This window comes from Trachurus trachurus (assembly GCF_905171665.1).
Source record: "Trachurus trachurus genome assembly, chromosome: 20".
Taxonomy (NCBI): domain Eukaryota; kingdom Metazoa; phylum Chordata; class Actinopteri; order Carangiformes; family Carangidae; genus Trachurus; species Trachurus trachurus.
In genome coordinates, this window is record NC_139911.1 from 4,771,743 (window position 1) to 4,795,755 (window position 24,013).

Consider the following 24,013-nt stretch of genomic DNA (forward strand, 5'->3'; position numbering starts at 1 on the left):
AACCCATAGGCGGAGGTGGACTTTTTTGTCCACTTGGAGGGTCATGGATGTGGTAAAGATGCATTATGGGTCCAAAAAATGGACTTTCATTCTAAAACTTGGGACATCCAGAGTTTACCCAAAGATACACCTCCTTGCCAAAAATCAGGCTCCAGTGATCTTTCATTTGACCGTGAGGAGTTGGGAAAGTGTGAGAGGTGGAGAAAAATGTCCAGGGGTAAAAGGATGGCTAACGGTGCAAAAAGAGATGATCGTCTCTATGCTCACCTCCACACAGTTTGTTTCCCGAGCGGTCGCAGTTGAAGTTGTCACACTCGCAGTACTGTCCGCTGTACCGCTCCTCGGGGTTGTCTCTCTTCTTGCACTCGCAGGTGCCGCACACGCAGTCGCCGTTGTTGCTGCAGATGTCGGTGCCGTTGTCCTTGCGGCAGGTCCGGTCCATGTCCTCCGTGGCCACGTCGTTGCTGCTGCACTCGCACTGTCGGCCCACGCGTCCCTCGTTACACCTGAGGCAGAGGGGGAAAAAGGTTTTTCAAAATGTCTTTACCTTCACTTATAATGTACATTCTCACCGTACTAGACACAGTAATAATCTATATTTACCCTTTACCCGCACATCACACCATCAGTTTAATATGTCCTATAGAGGTCCTATGTTTTGGAATGGACTACCTGCTTCGCTAAGATCCATATCTTCCTATTCACTCTTTAAAAAGCAGCTAAAAATACATCTTAACTTTTCTTGAATTTCCCGCTCTCTCCATATCACACATCCGTACTCTGTCTTTTTTCAATCTATCTTTTTGTACCTTATTTCCATTGTCTCTATTTGTTCACTGCAAAAACTCAAAATCTTTCCAAGAATATTTGTCTTATTTCTTGTCAAAATGTCAAAATTTCAGTCAAAACTAATCTCTTTTCACTTAAAATAAGACTCATCACCTAAAAATGAACATGTTATTAGACAGTTTTCACTTGTTTCAAACACTTTTCAATTGAAATAAATAAAAATGTGCCAGTGAAAGCAGGTTTTTTGTGCTTGTAATGAGAAAAACTTGCTCCACTATCAGATTTTTCTACTTATTTCAAGTGAAAATATGCTTGAAAGAAGTAAAAAGTGTCTACTGTAAAAAACAAGCTACTTTTTAATTTGACGAGTCTTATTTTTAGTATAATTAGATTTGCTTTGACTAGATATTACATTTTAACTAGATATAAGACAAATATTCTTGGTAAGATTTTGAGTTTTTGCAGTGTTACTGATCACTTTCTCTCCTCATTTTTGCTCATTTTGCTCATATAACATTGATTATGTATGCACTTTATCTGCTTTTGTTTATTTGTTAGCCATAGAAATTTGTTTTATTGTAATTAGTGACAGGGCTTTGTTCCCTCCTTGCACCATCGAATATAAATGTGTGCTAAATAAATAAACCTAAACCTAGGTTGCGGTTGTTTTTTTATGTATTTGAAACACGGTAAGTGCGGTAAGTGTTGTCCACATGTCGGCTGACTTACTTGCAGGCTCCGCACTCGTACGTCCCGTTGCCGTTGTGGCAGAGCGGACTGTTGACGACGCCCTCCTTGTGGCATTCACACTCACAGATGAATTTAAGGGTAATCTCCACTTCCTCTGTGAATCCCAGGGGCTTTATCTTTATGGTCTCGGACTTGCCTTCTTTGGGGCAGCCCTTCGCTGTCACACTGATGCTAAACGTCACCTGTAGCAATAAAGGATAAAAAAAAAAAGAAGATACTGCTGAGTGACAACTGACGCGGTATTTATAAGCCAACAGAAAGGAGGAGACGTTTCCCAAACTTCACCTCGTCCCCGATGGAGATATTGGAGCACTTTCGTCCGTTTTCCCCCTCGCTGATCAGTCCGTTCTTACAGCGGGAAGTGTACGCGATGGTCACTCCCTCTGGAAGCTTGCTGTTCTCCAGAATAACCTCGGAGGAGAGAGACTGCCAAGAACAAGCGATAACAACACGTCGAGGGTTGTTATTTCCTGTCATCTGGTGGTTTTATTTTGACAGATCATGATACACAAAGGCTTAACACGGGATTAGAGGAGAATATGTCTTTGGAAAGACCTTCAGCTATTCCAAAAATACTGAATGCTGCAATGTGGCTCATGTGAGTAAACGATAAAGTTCTTACAGTCAACAATCTCCACAGTGTACTTACATTGTAAGCGTCTATAATGAGGTTGATTACGTTGCTTGAGTTGGCAGACAGAGTGCCCACTGCAGACTTCGGTATCAGATTTTTCAGTTCCTGAGGAGAGGGAGAGACGTTTAGTTTAGTACAAAGCTTTATCAAAACTATGTTTATCTCAGGGATCTCTGGAATCTCCATTAGCAGCAACAGCAAGGACCAACGTTAAATAGTTGTATCAGCTCCAGCACACAAATGCATCACATCAGAGCAGCGCCCAAAAATAAAAACTGGATTGAAAATTTCATTCCAGATTCCAGATTTGGATGAAATTAAAAAACACCAATTTGAGGCGCGTCGAGGCTACTGTGTGAGCAGACGTGACGAAAAAACGTAAAAAAAACCTGATCGGACTCAGATGGAGCCGAGCTGAACCGGCCAGAGAAGCAACAACAGTAAAACAGAAGGAAGTAATCAGAGCGTCCATTAACACAGCAGATGTATCAGACCAGGTGGATATTTTTACACACTGGGCATCTTCCAAAAGCACACGTGCACTAAGGAGGAATGAAGAATACGCTCCAAAAGAAGAAGACTGAGAGGGATCAAACCTGGTAAACAGGCTGGAACTCCTCCGTGACTGCAAAGATGGTCTGAATGTTGTTGTCGCTCAGCTTCTGGACCAGGTGAGCGATGGAGGGATAGTCCTAAAAAAGAAGATGGAGGAGAAATTAAAGGGATTATTCACCCAAAATTGAAATTTCACTCATTATCTACTCACCCTCATGTCGACTAAGGGCTATGGGAGAAGTTTCAGAGTCCTCCGTGGCTTCTCTGAGTTACAGGGAGTCTCGGCGTAGCAGTGCATGTCCATATAACGGTTGCAAATGGATACCAACTGTCTTCGTAACAAAAAGACACACCAAAAGACATCCAAATACCTCCATGCTGCTCGTATGTAATGTCCGTCTTGTATTGAAGCCCCGAAATGCGAAATTGTCCCGAAAAAATTAAATAAGTCTATTTTTCAAGCTTGTTTTGTAGCGGAAGCTTCTCGAAGCTCCTCTTCCTGGTCGAGGAGCATCCGCTACAAACAAGCTTGAAAAATAGACTTATTTAATTTTTTTTTGGGACAATTTCGCATTTCGGGGCTTCAATACAAGACGGACATTACATACGAGCAGCATGGAGGTATTTGGATGTTTTTTGGTGTGTCTTTTTGTTATGAAGACAGTTGGTATCCATTTGCAACCGTTATATGGACATGCACTGCTACGCCGAGACCCCCTGTAACTCAGAGAAGCCACGGAGGACTCTGAAACTTCTCCCAGCCCTTAGTCCACATGAGGGTGAGTAGATAATGAGTGAAATTTCAATTTTGGGTGAACTATCCCTTTAAGTCTCTTTTATCCAGGAGGAATCAGAATAAAAAAAATTAAAAAAAAGCAGCTGCAGTTTTATAAAAATGCTCACATAATAGTGGCTCATGGTGTAAATGTTGTTCTCCAGGTGACATCTCCCATCGTTAGGCAGCACGATGCCGCCCAGTTTACCGTCGCCGGCGAAGTGGAAGCCGGCGTCGGTGGAGAAGACCAGAAGCCGGGTCACATTCCTCCAGCCAATCTGCTCCTGATCAACGAGAAATAAATAATCACGTTATTATAGTAAAAAAATAGGTGTTTTTGCTACCAGGTTTTTTATTTTACGAGCTGCTCCGAATGTGACACATAAACTTTTGATTATCGCTGCATCCAGAAACCTCCTTGTAAAGACGGAGAGCTCGTAAAACACCTTTTTCACACATCACCAAATAAACATTTACTGGCGCTGCATACCTCCAAACAAGTGGAAACATTACCCTGTATTGTGTTAAAGGGATAGTTCACCCAAAATTTAAATTTCACTCATTATCTACTCACCCTCATGTCGACTAAGGGCTGGGAGAAGTTTCAGAGTCCTCCGTGCCTTCTCTGAGTTACGGGGGGGCTCCGTGCAGCAGTATTTGTCCATATAATGGTTGTCAATGGATACCAACTTTCTTCGTCCAAAAAGACACACCAAAAAACAGCCAAATACCTCCATACTGCTCGTCTGTAATGTCCCTCTTGTATTGAAGCCCCGACATGAGAAATTGTTCCGCCGGTCAGTGCAAATCTCGTGATTTGCACTGACACAGGAAGAGCAGTGAACTGAGACACTGGGAGCTTCCGCTACAAAACAAGCTTAAAATATAGACTTATTTAATTTTTTTCCGAACAATTTCTCATGTCGGGGCTTCAATACAAGAAGGACATTACAGACGAGCAGTATGGAGGTATGTTTTTTGGTGTGTCTTTTTGGACGAAGAAAGTTGGTATCCATTCACAACCATTATATGGACAAATACTGCTGCGCGGGTCCCCCCTTAACTCAGAGAAGGAACGGAGGACTCTGAAACTTCTCACAGCTCTTAGTCGACATGAGGGTGAGTAGATAATGAGTGAAATTTCAATTTTGGGTGAACTATCCCTTTAAAGTGAAAAGTCTAATTATTTCCCACAGCGTTCCCAAGCTTTTCTTTCTTTTTTGGGGGGGGGGTTTTCGTCTTTTTGCTTACCCCACACACAGCCACTTGCATGATGGCGTCGAAGCCCCCCTCAGGAGAGTCCAGGTTTCCAGAGATGTGCTGCTGGCCGACCAGCGTGTTGAACTTCTTGCCGTCGTCGGTGAGCTTCAGGACGTTCTTGTAGCTGAAGGGGCTGGTGCAGTTCTGGTCGCCGGTGCACGGGTTCAGCAGCTTGGCCGGCGTGGTGCTGATGTACGGCATGACCGTCTTCTCCACGAAGGAACCGAAGCCTTTGAAGGATGGACGGAAACGGAGAGTTCAAGCGCTTTATTCGTAAACACTGCAAAAACTCAAAAACTTTCCAAGAATATTTGTCTTATTTCTTGTCAAAATGTCTAATTTCTAGTCAAAACACAACTCTTTTCACATAAAATAAGACTCATCACCTAAAAATTAACTTGTTTTTAGATCATTTTCATTTGTTTCAAACGTATTTTCACTTGAAATAAGTAGAAAAATCTGCCATTGAAAGCAATTGTTTTGTGCTTTTGTGCATAAGAAAGAAAAACTTGCTCCACTATCTTATTCCAAGTGAAAATATGCTTGAAAGAAGTAAAAAATGTCTAAAAAACAAGCTACTTTTTAATGTGATGAGTCTTATTTTACGTATAATGAGATTTGTTTTGACTAGAAATGACATTTTGACTAGAAATAAGACAAATATTCTTGGTAAAATTTTGAGTTTTTGCAGTGAACAGATTAAGGATCATCAGATTAAGGGAAGTCGAGTACTGAGTAAAAGGCTTCGCAAGAGGCTTGGTTTTGTGGTTTTGTGGTTTTGTGTTTTTGTGTGGAAGGTAAGTCGAGTCGACACTGGGTGGATTCTGAGGAAGGTCAATGAACTCTCAAACATTTACTTCTTTGGTTTGTTTGTGCAGGTCAGACCAAGGTCAGTCAAACCTGGGTGGCAAGAGGACACCTGTGAATACAAGTCGGCTATTCAGCTCCGGGAGACGCAGTCCGCCTTAAAGGAATAGTTCACCAAAAAATGAAATGCATCTGGAGACCCGGGAGGGGGATTCGTAGTCCAACGAAAACTTTATATGAGAGTCAATAGCGCCCGACACAGAAACATCCATAAAACTACAGAAAACTAGGGATGTCCCGATCCGATCACGTGATCGGAAATCGGGGTCGATCACGTGGTTTCAGACTCGATCGGAATCGGACGTTACATCCCGATCAGGAATCGGATATATTACATATCTACATGTCAGGGTTTTCCTATCTGTCTAAAGCGAAGACGGGCCGCAAGGGGGGGCGTATTATTGTGAGATTGTGATATTGTTACATCCCTAGTAGAGCACAAAGAACAGAGAAATAGTGGGATGATACAGTTGATCTACATTAAAAACTTTACTGCATTGCCAAAGTATCGGATCGGGACTCGGTATCGGCAGATACTCAAAATCAAATGACTCGGACTCGGACTCGGGGGCAAAAAAATGTGATCGGGACATCCCTACAGAAAACCATTTAATATTCTTCCACACTGCTCGTCCACTGCAATCCAAGTGTCCTGAAGGGATATAGTCTAGAGTTTAGTTGAAACAGCGTCATTTAGGACATTTTTACAGCCTAAACAGTCCTGTATTGAATTTGCCTGGTGCACGCTCTCGCGTTCACACGACGCACGCAGACGTGGCCAGACTTGCCTCAATGACGTCATTTCGGGTAAACTCTGGACTATCTCCCTTCAGGACACTTGGATTGCAGTGGACGAGCAGCGTGGAGGAATATTACAAGGTTTTTGTGTAGTTTCCTTTAAAACAAACGCAACACGACTGCATCTCCACCCAATCTGAACCTTGGCAGTATGTTGTTTCTCTTCTACTTTATAAAGAAATGTATCTTTCCGTTGTTGATATAATGAGACAGAACCAAATAAAAGCTGAGTCCCACGGCGCAGTGAGACCTCTCACCTATCCTGAAGTCAGAGGTGATCTTCGACATCTCCAGCATCAGACTGGTCCCCAGGTTCTTCACGTTCTCCAGATCGTCCTTCATGGAGTAGGACAGGTCCATCAAGTAGTACAGGTCGATGGGATAATCTTCAGCTCGTTTGAACGTCAAGTCAAAGGTCTGAGGCTCACCTGTAGGAAGGAAACCGTGATTACAAAGAAGTAAACGAAGCTAAAGACCGATCGATCGCCTTCAGATGAAAAACTGTCTTCTCACCAGATCGGAGGGTGAGGCTGAGTTTCTGGGGCTGGATCTGAGTGATGTCCTCTGGCTTCAGTTTGTCTGGTCCCTTTCTACGGTTCGTCACCGCTTTGTTCTTCAGGACCCTCTTTTCTCCGTGCGGGTTCTCGATCATCGGCTCCTCGCAGCCTCTTTTGATCAGGGACTGGAGCTCGTCGCAGCGGGTCGACACGGTTTCACCCTGTTTCAGGAAAGTCTAAGAGCAACAGCACAGGGAATATTAAAAGGTAAATCTCTCTCTATTTTACGAGTGTAAAATCAGTTTATTTGTCATAAGAAGAAACATTCAGTCTGTAAAATGTGTTGCATAGTGTCCTATAGGCTCTGTAGGTATCTGATGAAGCCTTTAGGGTGATTTAGAGTCTACATACTTAGAAAATAACAAATTTTTGGTGCAAGATATACATTTTATCAGGTAGAGGACGTACAACAGAATGCACTTCTGTGTAGGATCTAGTGTTTTCAGTGTATATATCTATGCTAGGGACTGATAATGTGGCTGCACCTGGATTAAATCTGCCTGCACCATCAGTTACAGTCATTTTACAGTTTCACTAATTTATTTATTCCTCTGCTCTGAGAAAATTCACATTTAAGGCAAAAATACAAAAAAATTAGCTTGTTTCAGCTTCTAAGATGTAAAATAAATTCAGTATTTTACCAGTTTTATTATTTATTTTTTAGGATAATGATTATTCTTATTTTGGGACCGATGACCTAGCTTTTTCTGATTCATCCCTGGTTGAATCATCAGTTACTCAGCTAAAATAGATCTATTAATAATTCTGCAGCCTATCTATCTACTGTTTAAGTGAACTATCTCTACTTTCCTAATGGCCTCATCAAACCGCATTTCTCAGCAGTGAAAGTAGCTGACACACTCAGATCCACGCACCGGGTCTTTACACCAGCCGCATTTGGCTCCGGCCTGGATGCACTCCCCGCAGTATTTGGCGTTGGCATTGATGCACTCGTTCCCCTCTGCATGGAAAACAAAAAGAGAGAGAAAGAGAGAGAGAGACAGAGAGGAGGAGGCAGAGTCACAACGAGCAGTGGTACGTCGCAGCCCCTGCAAAGTAAGCAAAGCAGCCCGTTAAGCCCCCCCCACGTGTTTACACATCAGTTCATGTGGAACACCGTGTGGCTCGACGGTAATTGGAGACAGAGGCTGAATATTCCCTATTTTCCATTATCCTTGATGCTGAGGGCATCTGATCGGAGGCGTCGTTAGGATAAAGTAGTAAAGTAGCCGGCCCCCCTCTCTCTCCAGGGAGGCAGGGGGGTTGGGGGGGTCGTCATGTGACACAATAATGATGTTACAGCAGCAATATGTAAGGGAATATGGTTTAAAGGTGCATTAGGTGCATGTAGGAATTACTCCCATCTTGCGGTTGTATGTCGCAAGCAACTCAATCGTATTTTTCATGCTGCATTCACCTGAAATTGGGCAGACGGCAGACGGACGACAGCCGCTGCACGTAACGGCATAAACAAGCCTCTATGTAAACAAGTGGTCCGTCAGCACGAGGCAAAACGATACACGTGACGATATGTTGTCATGGCGATGTCGTATTGTTTAGCTGACCCACGTTTTACCGGCTTTCTCTGGACTTCTGTGACTAAAACGACATCTGGTTTGTTAGCGACGGCCGTCTGCCCGACTGCAGGTGAATGCAGCATCAGTGTAACGCTCCATTCCTCCTCACTGCGTTACCGCTGTGACTTTTCACAGACGCCACCTCGACCTGAGCCGACAGCTCCGGTGTCTCCGCCGGTGAGTTTCCTACCGTCACGCTGCCACTGAACGTAAAAACATGGCGACACCACATGGCAGCAGCACCGAGCTTACCCGCTCCATGGAGATATGAACGATATGAACAGCAAATTGTTGATGGGGGGGGGTTACTGATTAATGAAAAACATACTTTTGGACGAAATAATCGATTTTCATGAATAGATAACAGGAGAAATTACATAATGTCCCTTTAACAAGAGGATGACTTACCTTTCTGGGCGCTACAACAACAAAAGGCTGCTAACAATGTGGCCACCAAGAGCTTCAGCTTCACGTCCATCTGAAAACACAGAAGAGGAGGAGGAGATGAGTTTAAAGTGGAAAACACAAAAGCGCCCCTGTTGCTTTGTCTCTATATGTGTCCGCTGCTCTGAATGCTTTAATTCATAACTTCCTGGGCCAAAGGGTTCAGAGGAGCGGGGGGGGGGAGTCGCACACATGAAAGATTGCAAATGGCCTGGATATAATTGGTGGTGATAAATTATCTAGTGTCAGGGGGCTCAGCTATTCTCAGCCAGCTAATTCAATGCAGACCGCTCCCATACACAAACATATATGTATGCACACACATAGACACACACACGGTCACATCAACTTGGCCTCTGGCTCGGACTGCAGCCTTCTTTTTCCCACAACCCCCCTCTTTTTTTTTACTGTAAATAGCACCGACTCCCTCGGGCCGACCCGTCTCTTTTTCGTGTATATCGATCCCCTGTCTGTGCGCAGACCCCTCTGCTCGCTCATATCAATACATCTTGTCGCTCTGCTAATGCAAAGCTCATGACTTACTAATGATAAGAGGACCGAGAAGCCTCTGTCTGAACCCAACGGATGAGTTATGAGGCGTGCACGGCCGTGCTACAGTAGCTACTGTGTGGGACTCAACTTCAAACATAGTAAAACATAGTGCTCTGAGCTACAGCCTGCTAACATGATTACACTGCTGATGCTAACACACTTGATTTATCAAACCAGCCTAGCTTAGCATTTACTAGGTAGCAATGAACAAAAATGACAATAGAAAAATATCTGATGTTTTCTGAGACTTCCTTATCGCTGAATTTAAGTGAAAAGTAGAGTTTGATAAGATCGTCAACTGTCTGTCCAACCTTGCAAAGTGTAGGCGGGTTTCCTTCCTTAATGGGAAAAAAACACAAATTTATGATTTTTTTTCTTGCACATTTGTGACTTTTTGATGTCAGAGCACATCCAAGTTTATTTCTTGTTAATTTGTGACTTTAAATTTGAAAATTCTGAGTTTTAAACGCCCAACTCTCTCCCAAACATGTTGTTCTAGACAAGCCAAAAGAGAGCCTGACTGTTTGTAACATTCTTCAAGGACATCTATTCTCTAGTTTGGCCTGAACCAAAATGGCAGATAAAAACCAACCTACTGCAGCTGACGGAGTATTTACCTTTCAACCTTGCAAAATAAAAAGTGAGCAGATCAGCCTCTGAGAGCTACCAATGTCTGTGCTTCAGCTAAGTCAGTAGATGTTTTACGATAAATCCAAAACAACCTGGTGCTACTAAATGAAACCAATGTCAAGTTGGGTTCAGGTACAGTTCACCAAAGGTCATTAAACGATTAAACCGACACCACCTTCCCTTGATGCTGGTCTGTCTCCATCACTGCTGCTGCTGCTGCCTTCAAGGACTTAGCGAGCACTTTAAAGCTCTTATAGGATTTTCACCACCTCGTATTGACAGCTGTAATAAGCAACAGCTGGACGAGCTCCTACAGAGAGACACTGACTGCACTAATGAGCAGATTCTTATCAAAGGTGCAAGAAGAGATCAGCATGTGAGGAATCTAATTAACATATGGAACGCAGAAAAGCAATATCCACAATCAGAAACTCATGGAAACTCATTTTCTGAAAGAATCTCCGTCCACAGTAGCTGCCGTCGTCCACCACACTGGATATTAAAGCACGAGGTTCAAATTAGAACCAGACAGACGCCGATAAAGTGACAAAACCGTTTTTTTTTTTTTATGTGTGTGTGTGTGTGTGTGTTTTTAGCCCGGCGGCTGTGTCTATTTGCGGCGGCTGCATTACGAGACCGCGTTCTCTCTTACACTGCGGGTTAAAGGAAGCTCTGACGCTCGGTGTGCGTGGTGTTGAGTGATGCATTCCTGAGCTCCTGTGTGTGGGGCAGTGTCCGTTTATATAGACACACAGGGGGAGACGGACTGTCTGCAGCCCCCCCCCCCAAACCCAACCCCCCCAGATTAGATCAGCTGGCTTCAATCTCTGCTGCTTCACACATGGGTTTGCTGTGCGTGTCGTGTCAGTGTGTGCACTGTGCACCTTTATATTGTGTTTAAACACCGAATCCAAACTGGAGATAAGTGTATTAGCTCCGTGTGAGGCAGGTATGAGCGTTGTGTAAGTTTGTGACGAGGCAACAGTAGATGTATGCCAGCGATTAAAGTGAACACGGGGCTTGAAATGAAGGAATTCAGGTTCACATTCCTCTTATAACAAAACCACACACACTCAGATATTTCCTTTTCATTCCTCCTCCTGCTGCCGGGGTTTGGACTCGGAGCTCTGAGGGAATCATTCAAATGCAAACTACGTCTATAAAAGTCCAGAGAGGTGTCAAGTTAGAAAAACAGCCATGTTGTCTTTATACGGCGAAGCTTAGCAGCTGCAAAGAGGAATGTTCACTGAAAAAAAAGAAAACATGGCAGTGAAATATAAAGATAGAGGAGGACAGAGAGCCGGCCAAGGAAGAGCTGGGATCAGGATGTTACAAAGCACCTCTGAAACGTTCAGAAGTCGTAAACACAATGTGGTTCTGGTTACCTGAACCGTTTTACAAGGGAAACGGCTGAATGGAGATGGGAAAACAGAGCTGATAACACAGAGATGTAAAGTGTAGAGACTAGAAAGTAGATTTTTCTTTGTCCAATGTTTATTCCTAACATCAAGACTTCAATTAGACATATAACACATAATCCAAACCCAATCGGTTGAGGCTCAAGCAAATCTACAGGAATCATATTTGTCGATATCCGTACAATTAAAACTTTAATGGAAATTGGCTTCTGTCTGGTTTAAAACAGAGATCCAGTCACAACTGTGATCTTTCATCATTTTTTCAAGGTTTTTGGTCAGACTAAAAGGAAATAATCACTTGTTTCCTCTTCACCTTGCTCACCCCTGACTCTCTGTTTTTCAATGAGGCCAGAACTAAGGAAGTTGTGGACGACCTGCATCTGTGAAATAACATTTTCATTACTGTAGTAGTGGAAGTGGAGTGGGGTCACAGTGACAATAGACTGGACTGGGAATGCATCTACAGGAAGAGACAGAACAGATCTACTTGTTCTGTGTCACAACTGCAGCAACCTGCTATTAAAATCTGTGAATTAAATAAAAATATATAACTTTAAAGCATTGGTAAAACATGAAATATGAACTTTAATAAGTCCACTGACTTCTGCAGTGGCGATGGCCGTTATGTGAATTTTTCCACCGCTGGGAAAACCAGAGTTTGCAGCAGCAGCAGCAGAAGCAGCATTCCTCTGACAGCAGCCCTCAAACTGCCCTCCTCTGTGGGAAAACTTCTGGGAACTATGATGCTGAGGAAAAACCCGTACCCACATTTTGAAGAAGCCCGGCCGACGATGCCAAGAAACATTATCTTGTATTACCGACCGAGGAATCACTATGAATCAAACCGTCAGCTTGATGTATGGGCTTTGAAAAGCACAAGCTGCTATAATCCTCCACTTTTTTATGAAGCAGCTTGAATATGCTGATAACGATGCATCCAGGCCAGTTTACTGTCAACAGGAAGACAGAGATGTGCTGTTGCTGCTGCTGCTGGTTATTCTCAGGGCTCACCAGACCTACTGTACTCCCATCGATGCCCCGCCCACTTGTCAGCCACACCTGAGCTGTGACTGATGGTGGCCAGTGTTTTATGAGCTCTATCAGCTGGCAGGAGACGGTGATGCATGGCAGACACTTAGGTGCGTGACTAAAACAGGCCGAGCCTCTCAGGCATTCCTGGAGGACTGAGCGCTGTCCAACCGACTGACCGGGATAGTAACCTGCAGCACCGTCACTGCACTTTGTGGGAAATGTGAGTCAGGACGCCGATGACAGAGATTGTATATCTGTTACACACTGATTCCTGCATCAAAGGTGTCATATGGTTAAAAAAGTGGGATGTACAAAGTAGGTCTAGGTTCAATATTAACATATTAACACTGTGAGTGTCTGTGTGCTGCCCGTGCACAAATTGAATTGAGTCTTAAAGGAGACATATTCTGCCCTCTTTCCACAAATGAAAATAGTTCCCAGGTGTCTTAAAGACATATCTGTGACATGCTTTTGTCAAAATACCCCAAGGATCAAACATCACAGCTCTTTTCATCCTCTCAAAACAGCCCTGTTCAGAACGGCTGGTTTCAGTGCCTGTCCCTTTAAATGCAAATGAACCACTGCTTGCTCCGCCCCCATAGGGGTGGTATTATGCAAATTAAAATCCTAGTTACATCACTGGAAGACAACTGAGGAAACAGCTCGTAAAACCATGTGGATTTCAACCCAGGGAGCCTGAACATTACAGATTTTTTTGTCAATTCTCATATTTTGGGGTTCGGAAGGCAAGACTAACACCCAAATATACGTTAAAGAGCCTTCAGAAAGTGATATTTCCACAATATGTCCCCTAAACAAGTTGTCAGAACTTATGTAACTTTGTGATGCCACAAGGAAGCAGTCAGTTCTTTCAGCCGCCCACCCAGACGGAGTGTTTCACCTGAAACTTGCTCTATTTTGATTGGATCGCTCAGAAAACAGTCAGCAAATCAGAAGAGAAACTCAGAGCTTCCTCTCTTCTGATTGGCCGACACTGACCTCCTGTTGTTACTAGAGCTCCAGAAAGAGAAGAAGGAAAACAACTTAAAATGGTTTTAGGTTCTTAAAACCACACATATATCTTTAGCAGTTCAAACAAAACACAGTTAAAAGCGTCTATCAAAAGATTGAGAATTGTGAGAAAGCAAACAAGTGCATAAAACATGGCAGGGCTGCTATTGTGCTATCATTTATTTATAGATAATTGCATTCAGCCCTATGATGCATAAGCCTCTTGCTGTGTTTGGGGGCCCCAGGTGTCTGCAGGCTCCTGCCCCCCACCCACCTCCATGCAGAAAACCCCTGGTGCAGCTTAATTGAGCCGTACAAGCCTCGGCCATGAATGAGTGGATTTACTTCCCTTTAAATGGAGCTGCATTTACAACAAGTGCTTGCTTGGAAGAACTGAGTTCAGCAGCAGCAGCAGCAGCAGCAGCAGCAGCGCCACAGTGAATAATGACCAGCGAGAGAGGAAACAGTAAAGCATACACATATACTTGCTGGTGGCGGATCAGAGTCACAGCGCTCTTTGTGGGAGAGAAGGCCCGGGCTTCCCCTCCCTCAGAATGGCTGTTCTTCTCTGGCCGCGAAAAGAGGGAATGGAAAAGAAGGAAAAACAGGAAAGGGCGGTGCAGACGTCGAAAGGGAAAAGGAGCTGCCTCAAAGTCCAAAGCAAAGGATCTTACAGAGTTTCCTCCTTCTGCTGAGTTAGCCCTTTAGTCCCTTACTAATCCTCCCTCCTCTGCTTGTACAGTGTTAGTCTGCTTGTTAAAGTCAACAGAATATTTACGGCTTCATTATAGCTGAGGGTGACAACAGATCCGGTAGCTCAGACTTTACAGACTTTTATCTTCTTGGATTTGATAAATATTTCATTCTCAGTCTCTCCAGTGATGTCTGTGGCATCCTACACTTCCATCTCCCCCCTCCCCTTCCTCTTCTTCCTACCACCCACACAATCACTCGGTTCACTCCCCTCCACAGTGAGTGTGTGAGCCGAGCCAAACCCGCGGCCCCTTGACTTGACTTCACATTCCCCGCAAACAGCGCGGAGCGGAGAGAGAACATGTCTGAGCTCTGAGACGTACAAGCCGCCCCGACAGAGTGGAAGGAGAATACCAAACAGTGTCCGTCTGTGTCTCTGTCTCTGTCCACCCCCCACCACCACCTCCTCCCACCACCCATTCGGAGGAGGACCCTCTCATTGGAGACAAAAGCAATGAATCAGACTGCCCTCTGAGACCGTGACAGAGAGTCTGATCTTTAAAGTGTTCCCACTCACCGTCCCCTCCTCTCCCAAAGAGCCACTGTGATAAATAATGTTAATGAGATGAGAAGTATTTTTGCTCCTAGGACATCGATATGGACAGACAATCCTATGTGGTTTCCAATGTGATCCTCCACAGGAGAAAAAAACCATAACCCTAACCCCTAGAAAAAAAAAGAGGGGAAAATACTCCAGATGACAGGGATGAAGGCCCAAATTACCAGAAATGTCATCACAGTTTCCACATTACATGAGCGCTCCAGTAGTCGAGCTATTCCTCAACAGATGAAGCTTCGTCAGAGAAAAAAAAAAAAAAAACTTATGTTGAACGCTGAGAGATGGAGTGGAACGACAGGAGCTCGCAAAAGCAAAGCCACAGAGTTTCCATCCCGTCTAAAACAAACAGCCTCAATGTTATTTTTAGAAATACACATGTAGGTGTTAATGACATCTGTTTATTTTTTGCATATCCATAGAAATGGCTCAAACTTCTCATGCATACGTTGAGCATGACCTTCAAAATATCTCCCAATGGTATGATGAACGTAGTGCTCAAAGTGGCTTTAAGTGCGAATTACATGCAAAATAGTGCATCTTCAATGTCACGCACTGAATGAGTGGGAAATTTACTGCAAACACTGTGTCCAAAAGTGGCAATTACATAATAACAGTGTTTATCAGAGACATGTTCGAACATATTAAACATTTGCAACCATTATCCCCCTGAGACCTGTGTGTGTGTGTGTCCCGAGGGTTTACTACAGGAAAGGTGTGGCTGTCAGATTTATATATAAAGATGTGGTTTCTATGCACGGAAGTCAGCACCAATCAAACCCTCTCCACTTGGGAACACACACACACACACACATCACCCAACCCATGGCAAACACAATATCAATCTGATACGAGACCAGAAAATGGCACAGCTTCGTGTTAATGTGATAACTGAAACAGGCTAACAGTTGAAACTGCTAAAACCAGTGCCATATACTTCATCTAATTAATAGATGGCGCACTATTGACCGCCGGCCCTGCACCTCTGTGGAGTCAGACTGGCCCTGACATAGCCTACTGTACCCGGTCAACTCGGATCCAAACTGCATCAGATACCCGGCCACTCTGGGACATAGGTTTTGGACATGCACAAAACTACACACATTCTCCTCTATTTGTAAAAAAAGAAACGGAAATGTAACAAATTGAAGCAAGAAACTTCTATATACTATGTGTAGGAAGTTTGTATGTATGTAGTCTATGTATATGTTATATCCAATGTACATGGCCATTCATGCAATTGTGTCTTTTGGCCCTTTACTGTATGTCAGTTTGTTTTTCTTATTTCTCCACATTTTCTTTTTCTCTCTCACTACATTCTATTAAAAACTCAATAAAAACCATTTGAAATAAGGAGATGGTGCACCATTAATGCTTTGTCATCACTGCAGCAGCCAGGGTTTGGATCTGACCCTTGACCCTCAGCTGCTGTCATACCCACCACCACAATCCAAGATTACCTGATGAAGGTCTGAGGACCCAAACGTTGTGTTTTCGGAATAAACCAATAACCTACTGCAATGCAAGTGTATTTTCTGTTTCTCTTGGTCGGCCGTTGGTCTCTGTCCTTTGTTTAAAGGTGTGCAAAAGTTGTTCTTGCTTGATACTCACCACAATAAAAGAACAAAGTAACTAAAACACTTTCTGTGGTAGCTCTGTTGCTAATGGAACAGATGGACTTTGTGCAAACGTGTCTCATTTAAGAACTATTTCCTGTTTGTTGTGGTGTGGCGGTGTGACTGGATCAGTTTGATGCATGTGTGTGCTGAATCCTGCAAGTGTCTCTTATAGTCTGCATTAAAGGAATAGTTATTTTTCAGAAATTAAAAAGAAAGGTTGTTGACCTGTAGGCATTACGCTGGTGCATCAACATGTTTTTCCTTTTCAAGGGACACGCGGCGTGAAAAGTGACAGCAGCAGGTCTTTGTTAATCAGGTATTTCACAGCAGTTGCAGAATTGGTTGAGCGGAGCCAAAGTGCGACACTCTCTGTAATAGAGTAATTGAATAATGGAGGTGGCGGCTGCAGCCTGAATTCCTGTTTTAGCGGTGGCTCAACAGAAGGGCTTAGTACTACTGCTGGACTCTGCTGGAGAAAACTCTGCTCTCTGCTGCTTTTCACACAAAACACTTAGCCACATATGTTGGTGCGGAGCCTGCCAACATTCCCGTTGTGTGACAGAGGCTAAAGATACACTTCAGGGGGGGATGGATTGGATATTGCCTTGGAAGGACTTTCTAACTTTTTCCACACAGAAAAATCAATAACACTTAGGCAGCTCCGGTTTCTCTGCTGCGCCCAAAATACATTTGTATTGAAGAGTGTTCACATCTCATCACATCATGTCGTCTGAGTCCAGTCCAGGTCAAACAATTAAGGCAAAAAAAAAAAACAAGAACAAATCTTCTGTGGGGGGAGAGAGAAGGCCACGTCCATATCATTATTCACACAGCTCTGCCTCTGTGTTGAAAATAGCTGCACGGTGCTAACAAGTTATTTCTGACTCGTCTTCCCCACCTGGCCTCTGCTATCACTCCTTCAGATGAACCGAACCGTGATGAGAGACACAGAAACATAAATCTGCCTCAGCCCCATAGAGACAAACAATTCACGTCTCATACAACCCACTTAGCGCCAATAATATAATAAATATATAATCAAATTTCCGTGCAAAAAAGAAAAAGGAAAAGGGAGATTGTGCTCCAAAGCTAAAGAGCTCCAGCGCTGTCGAGCTGTTGTGTTTGTGCAGAAACAGACAGTAACCTGACAGGAACAAGCTCTGCTCAGGCATCTGTGAAATCAGACATTTTTAGGGGCCCCATCTGTTTTACCACTTATGGTGTTCCTCTGAAAACGCAGATCTGATCCACAGACGGGGGCAGAGCGTCCCATTCCCACCACCGAGCTAGAAGCTGCATGGCTAGAAGCAACTTCAGGCTGGTTGTGTTGTGAGTGAGGCTGCTGTGGGAGGGGAGGGGGTTGCCCTGGCTGTGACAGTGAGAGCCAGGGCTCAGCCAGTGGAGCTGCATGGATCTGCTGTACAATAAGCCTCCACAACCCCCAAACCCCAAACCCCCCCTCCTCTTCTCTTAGTCTTTGCTGAATCGGCCCTTCCTTTGCTGAAACACAGGAAGCTCAACTGAGTAAGGCAGGAAGGCCAGTATCTCAGCGCTTCGGGAAACCGGCCATATCTCCAGCTCTTGATGCCATAAAGATGACATACTTGGCAATCAGGGTAGAGAGAGAGGGGGGGGGGGGGGGGGGGGGATGCAGAAAGAGAGAAAGCGAGAGAGAGACAGGACCATGCAGACCGCCTTGTTACAGAGAGTTGAAAATGTTGCGAGCTGCCAAAACGGCAGCATATTGTCTCTGTGAATCAAGCGTGTCTGATTTCTAATCCTAAACCAGGCCACCGCCGTAATCTAAGCTCTGGGAACGGCCAAACAAGCCTGGAGACTGTTTCAGACAACAACAACAACAATGACGACGACGCAGCAGCCAAAGGACCTTCGCTTGGAAATTAATGAACGGCCGTCGTCACACAGATATTATTAATTCTCTGGGACGATCTACAATAATCAGAGCAGCATCTGTGCTCACACACACAGACAGAGAGAGGCATCGCTCATACGACGGCGGTCTGGTCTGAAGCCTCGGACAAATATTTACAGCTGGGAAGTGATTAATGGATTTCTCAAGACCTTAATGGTCCCAACAGTCGGTCTGTTGGAGACAAGCTGCAGCTACTGGGAAACAAACGGCATCTGCTTTAAAAAAAGAAAAAATATCAGTGAAGTCAAGTCGTCCGTTCAGCTGTTGAAGCCTCTAGAGACTCTTGGAAGAAACTCTTTGAGGCTAAATGCTAAACATGTTCATAATGAATAGACTTGAGCTTAACATGTGTAATCAGTGCTTTGTTTACCTTTAGTGTGCTAGTATTTTGAAAAAGGGCCCTTTGTAGAAAGTACAGTTGGGGTTGGGGGGCAAATGATGCCACGAAGGAGGAGAAAATGCAACTCCAAAACGATTGAACAGCAGCATGGAGGAGCGATCTGCTGTCCAACAGAAGCTGAACGCCATAAAAAAACGACATTACCTCCCATGTTTTTCTCTCTGCGCAGACAGATATGTCAAAGTTGGGTCTTAATCGGATTTGAGCCTTGCAGCAGCAGCGGCGGGCCAGCTGTGGACACCTCTGCCTGATGCCGGAGAACGGGCACATTAACGACACTCAGATGTCTTTCATTAGACCCCATTGACACTCGAAGTAGAGGAGAGGAGAGAGGGCCCCCGTTTCCTTTCCGCTACCATGGGAGAGTGAAAACTGCAGCGGAGCTACAACAGTGGGCTCTCTATGGAGCTGAGAGCGTTTCCTCTGGGGAACACCGCAGGAATATCTGTCATGTTTAATTCTCTCTCTTTCTTTCTTTCTCTCGGACCCGCAGACTGAACATCATGTTCTGAAACTGTCTGAGCTCCGCGCCGCCGTTTAATCTGAACAATAGTCTGAGTAAAAAAGGGTTGTACTTAAGAGAAGCGTCCCTGTTGTGCAGCTTTAAAGCCCGATGTCCTTGAAGTGTGCAGCTGGTGGTGAATATAAATGAATGAATCAGAAAAGAAGCTAGTAGTGATCTGCCTCGGTTTATGCTTCTCTTGCTTTTTCCTCCTGTGAAGTTCCTGAAGCAGCAGCTGGTGTCAAGTCTTAACATTTAGGAAAGGAAGGAACAAACTACTTCTTCTTAGTCGGCCCTTTAATTAATAATACGCAGCTGTCAGTGACATTTAACACCTCTGAATTCTCTACACACTGCAAAAACTCAAATATCTTACCAAGAATATTTGTCTTATTTCTAGTCAAAATGTCATTTCTAGTCAAAACTAATCTCATTATACTTTAAAATGAGACTCATCACATTAAAAGTAGCTTGTTTTTAGACACTTTTTACTTCTTTCAAGCATATTTCCCTTGAAATAAGTAGAAAAATCTGATAGTGGAGCTAGCACAAAATGATGACAGATGTTTCTACTTATTTCAAGTGAAAATTTGTTTGAAACAAGTGAAAATGATCTAAAAACAAGTCAATTTTTAGGTGATGAGTCTTGTTTTAAGTGGAAAGAGATTAGTTTTGACTAGAAATGAGACATTTTGACAAGAAATAAGACAAATATTCTTGGAAAGATGTTGAGTTTTGCAGTGCACTACTCTTTACATCTTTTATAAAACATGACACAGCAATGTGATGAACAGGCAGCAGGATTTCACAGAGCGAGCGACCTTGGAGCAGCCCAACCTCAGAAAACACTGTTAAACACACACACACACACACACAGACCCTCCGACTCAAAAACACAGACGGCTCCTGAGTGTTTGTGTAGCTGTGGTAAACACCGGCCACACCGCCAGCTGACCAACAACGTACAAATAACACTAACCACTTCCCAAACCGGTCGGATATCAAACCCTGCATCACACTCTCAGTAACAGAACCAACAGTGATAGAGCTTCACAGTGATTAATTTAAGATTATATAACTTAATCTAGTGGTCTAAGCAATTATAAAGGGAAATGTGCGATGTTTAAATAAAAAGCAGCATCAGATGGAGGAGTCAGAGAGTTGAAGTTCACATAATCTTCTCTGCATCACCTCTGCAAAGTCTGATGAGCATTTCTGCATCGTCTACATAACACATCGCACCATGCACATCTGAAAATATAAGAATTCCCAAGGTGAATGAGTTACAAAGCCCCTCCCACCATGTAGCCATGTATGAAGTTACAGTTTCCTGCTGGTGACTCACTTAACACCCCTGAGACGTCAGCAGCGCCGTCGAAACAGACCCCGGCCACAAAGATGGAGAACACTGTTTGCATTGTTCTGTGTGTCCCTGCTGCATATGTAGGCCACTGGATGCAAAATGCATGGGAAATGCCCGATTTATGAACTCATGATGAACTTTCATCCGTTGCAAAGACTTCTAATCTAGAGTTAAATGAAATAGCTGTACGAGTAGATTTTAGACAGATGATACCAATAGTGCAAGCAAAGTTACTGAGCTTCGGAGTGTGAAAGGCCGCTTCTTTGATCACAGCTGTTATTTGTGAGCGCTTGCTGAGCACGCTGAAACACAAAGCCAGTGTTCATGTTAGAGGATAAAGCCACATTTTTCTAAACACAAACAGTGAATAAAAAAAAAGACACACACATAAACATTTCAGTGTCGGCTCACAAGCCCCCGCAGTTAAAACCTTCACACTATCACAATAATAAACACATTGTGACGGAACTCGCAGCCCACAAAAAAAAAAAAAGAAAAGTCTACTGCTACTATTTACTACCAACACAACATGTTCAGCCTCGCTTTTTTTTTTTTTCTTCATGGCAGACCTTGGCAAGCAGAGGTCAGCTTTAACCACGCCATTCCTCCGCTGGTGTTTCAGAGGCTGTTTTTAGAAGCAGGAGGCCCTGGCTCTCCCTCTCCCTCTCTCTCCCTTTCACTCTCACTCCCTGTCTCAGAATAATAGTAATAATAATGATAATAATACAAAAGAAAAGCCCAGAAGTTTATTTGAGTTAAACATGGAGAGAAAAGAGCGCAAGGGGAAAAGCAAAAAGCAAACATTTTGGCAAGGAGGTCGAACAAAAAAAAACCCAAAACCAAGAGTTACGGCCCACCCGGCAATCTAGCTGCAAAAATAGACGGATCTGAGCCAGAGAGGATATTCAGAAGAATGGAGCAGAACAAAAGCGGTAAAGGATGTTTTTGTTTGTTATTTTCATGTGTTGCACAGAATTAAAAAAAAAAAAAAAAGCTGCAACACTAGTCAGGACTTTATCACCATATGTTTTAGAAAGCTGCAGACTGTAGGAGGAGAGACTGCTGAGGTCCGTGCTCGTTGGTCAGTCATGTGATTAACTGCATAACAAATCATAGATAACAGCTCTTATGGGACTGTCAGTTGAAGACCGTTTTTTAAACTTGCAAGATAAGTGTGCATATGTGCGTATGTGTGTGTGCGGTGGAGCTAAACAGCTGTAACAGGCGATTATTTGTACCACTTTACGCCTCTGAGCCCTGAGATCCCTCCCTCCGGCACCGGGCATGTGTCGCAGAGGGTAATCATACACATACATCACTTCTAATACCACAGCAACACACACACACACACACACACACACACACATACACAATCACAAGAGTGCACATTCATCACTACTTCCTCAGGGGACGAGTTCACACATAAGGTGTACGTCACTCACAGAAAGAAAGAAAGCAAACACACACAGAGTAAAATGTCACATGTGCAGGAGAAAGGCCTGGGTGTGGGAGTGGGTGTGGGTGTGGCCCCGTGTGTAACGGTAAGTGGCCTCGTAAATCAGGTGGAAGCCCCCCCACCCAACCCAAACCCCCTCCCGGTAGCTGCAGCTGTTCCCTAGGGGGCCTCGAGGGTCACATCTATACAGCTGGTGCTGGTGGTGGTGGCTACTGGCTGTGGCTACTGCCTTTTAAACTCACCACCGCCCCTCCTCTCCTCCCTACTGTCCTACATTTACCCTCCTCCTCAATTAGCCTTCCTCCCCTCCCCTCCTCCTCCTCCTCCTCCTCCTCAGTGTCCGTCCTCCACCCCTTCCTGCCTCCATTTCCCTGATTAAACCGATGCCTTGGCTCTCCGTCTCCATCTCCGGCTGCTGCAGCGTGGAGTCAGCTCGGTCAGATGTATTTATTAGCCCTTCATCCTCCTGCTGCCCTTCAGAGGAGATGATGCTGAGGAGGAGGAGGAGGAGGAGGAGGAGGAGGAGGAGGAGGAGGAGGAGGAGGAGGAAGAAGGAAGAAGAGGAGGTATCCATCCTGTGGATCCTCTGCAGCCTGTCAATCATGCACTAACGAGCAGCCGGCTCTTTATGTGGAACCACAAAGCCACTGTAGTGTTGCACATCCCATCCCCAGACTGTAATAATCTCACACATGCTTGGAGCACTTGTAAACCTCCCTGCCTCCCTGCCTCCCTGCCTCACTCCCTGCCTGCCTCCAGGGCAGCTGTATCTGATGTGAAGTGATCCCTGGGTTAATTTTAACAGACCATGTGAGATCACTTGTTGAAGCCCTGTCATATGACAATCCACAGCAAACAGCTCGCAATGCATACTGTAGATCACAATGCAGATTAGTTCAACAATGATGCTGCACATTATAGGCTATCTAGACTTAGAAAAACCACTATAAAACCTAAAAACACCACTTTTATACAGAGCAACGAGCCACAACGACTTCCCAGCTAATTAAAATATGATTTCAAATAAAAACCTTTAAAATCTGAGTGATGTTTTATCATTGTAGTGACAGTTTGGCATGTAAAACTACACTTTTGAGCACAAAAGGCAGCATTCAGTCCACAATAAACCCAAAATAGCACTTTAACACCACTAAAGACACTTTACAAACGATTTAATATAAAATGTCACAATAACAAAAAAAAAAGTTAATTTAGTTTGAACAGGGATGGAAACAAAGTGAACAGAGCAGCCTCTTCAGCCTGTTTACCTTGGCGCGGTGCTGTTACATCCAGAGAGGAGCTGAGTCTCCGTGTGCAGCTCCCGGTGATGACCGATACGCAGCAGCGACTCTCTGCCCTGTTGGCACCGACACACCGACCGACCGGGGGCCACTGACTGTCTCCTCCGTCTGAAGTCACCGCAGCTTTGCCCCGCTACTCATTCCCCTCGACCGGCCTCCGAGGAAAGAAAGAAACCCTGTGTGTGTGTGCAGGAGTTTAGACGGAAAACCACCGGCGGGAACGGCTCGACAGCCCGCGGCGAGTTAAAGTCCCAGCGGCGGCGACGAGGAGCCTCTTTTCCTCGGTCTAAATCGGTCTAAACGGAGAGTCAGCCCCGCTGCGCTCCGCTCCTCCTGCCTGGAAACACAGGACTGTCAATGCGCACGACGTACAATACACACTTCCGGTAAGGACTTTCAAAATAAAACCCCATAACCCACAGGCAACTACATTTAAACAGCGTCTTTCTGTAATGTAGGCTAATAATTGCGTTTACATGTA

General features: G+C 44.3%; 1 protein-coding gene across 2 annotated transcripts in view; it reads right to left on the bottom strand.

Moving 5' to 3' along the window:
* The window catches only part of itgb1a (integrin, beta 1a), a 31,848-nt gene extending 8,105 nt beyond the window's left edge, over positions 1-23,743 (bottom strand). For both annotated transcript variants that reach the window (XM_083995636.1, XM_083995635.1), the window contains exons 1-12: positions 23,500-23,743; positions 8,971-9,040; positions 7,861-7,946; positions 6,942-7,161; positions 6,686-6,856; positions 4,755-4,993; positions 3,632-3,787; positions 2,770-2,865; positions 2,189-2,278; positions 1,825-1,965; positions 1,519-1,721; positions 268-506 (exon numbers count right to left, since the gene is read on the bottom strand). In XM_083995636.1, the coding sequence (XP_083851762.1) occupies positions 268-506; positions 1,519-1,721; positions 1,825-1,965; positions 2,189-2,278; positions 2,770-2,865; positions 3,632-3,787; positions 4,755-4,993; positions 6,686-6,856; positions 6,942-7,161; positions 7,861-7,946; positions 8,971-9,040 (1,711 nt within the window). In that variant the 5' untranslated portion in view covers positions 23,500-23,743. The remainder of the gene's footprint in view (positions 1-267; positions 507-1,518; positions 1,722-1,824; positions 1,966-2,188; positions 2,279-2,769; positions 2,866-3,631; positions 3,788-4,754; positions 4,994-6,685; positions 6,857-6,941; positions 7,162-7,860; positions 7,947-8,970; positions 9,041-23,499) is intronic.
* Positions 23,744-24,013: the final 270 nt, after the last annotated feature.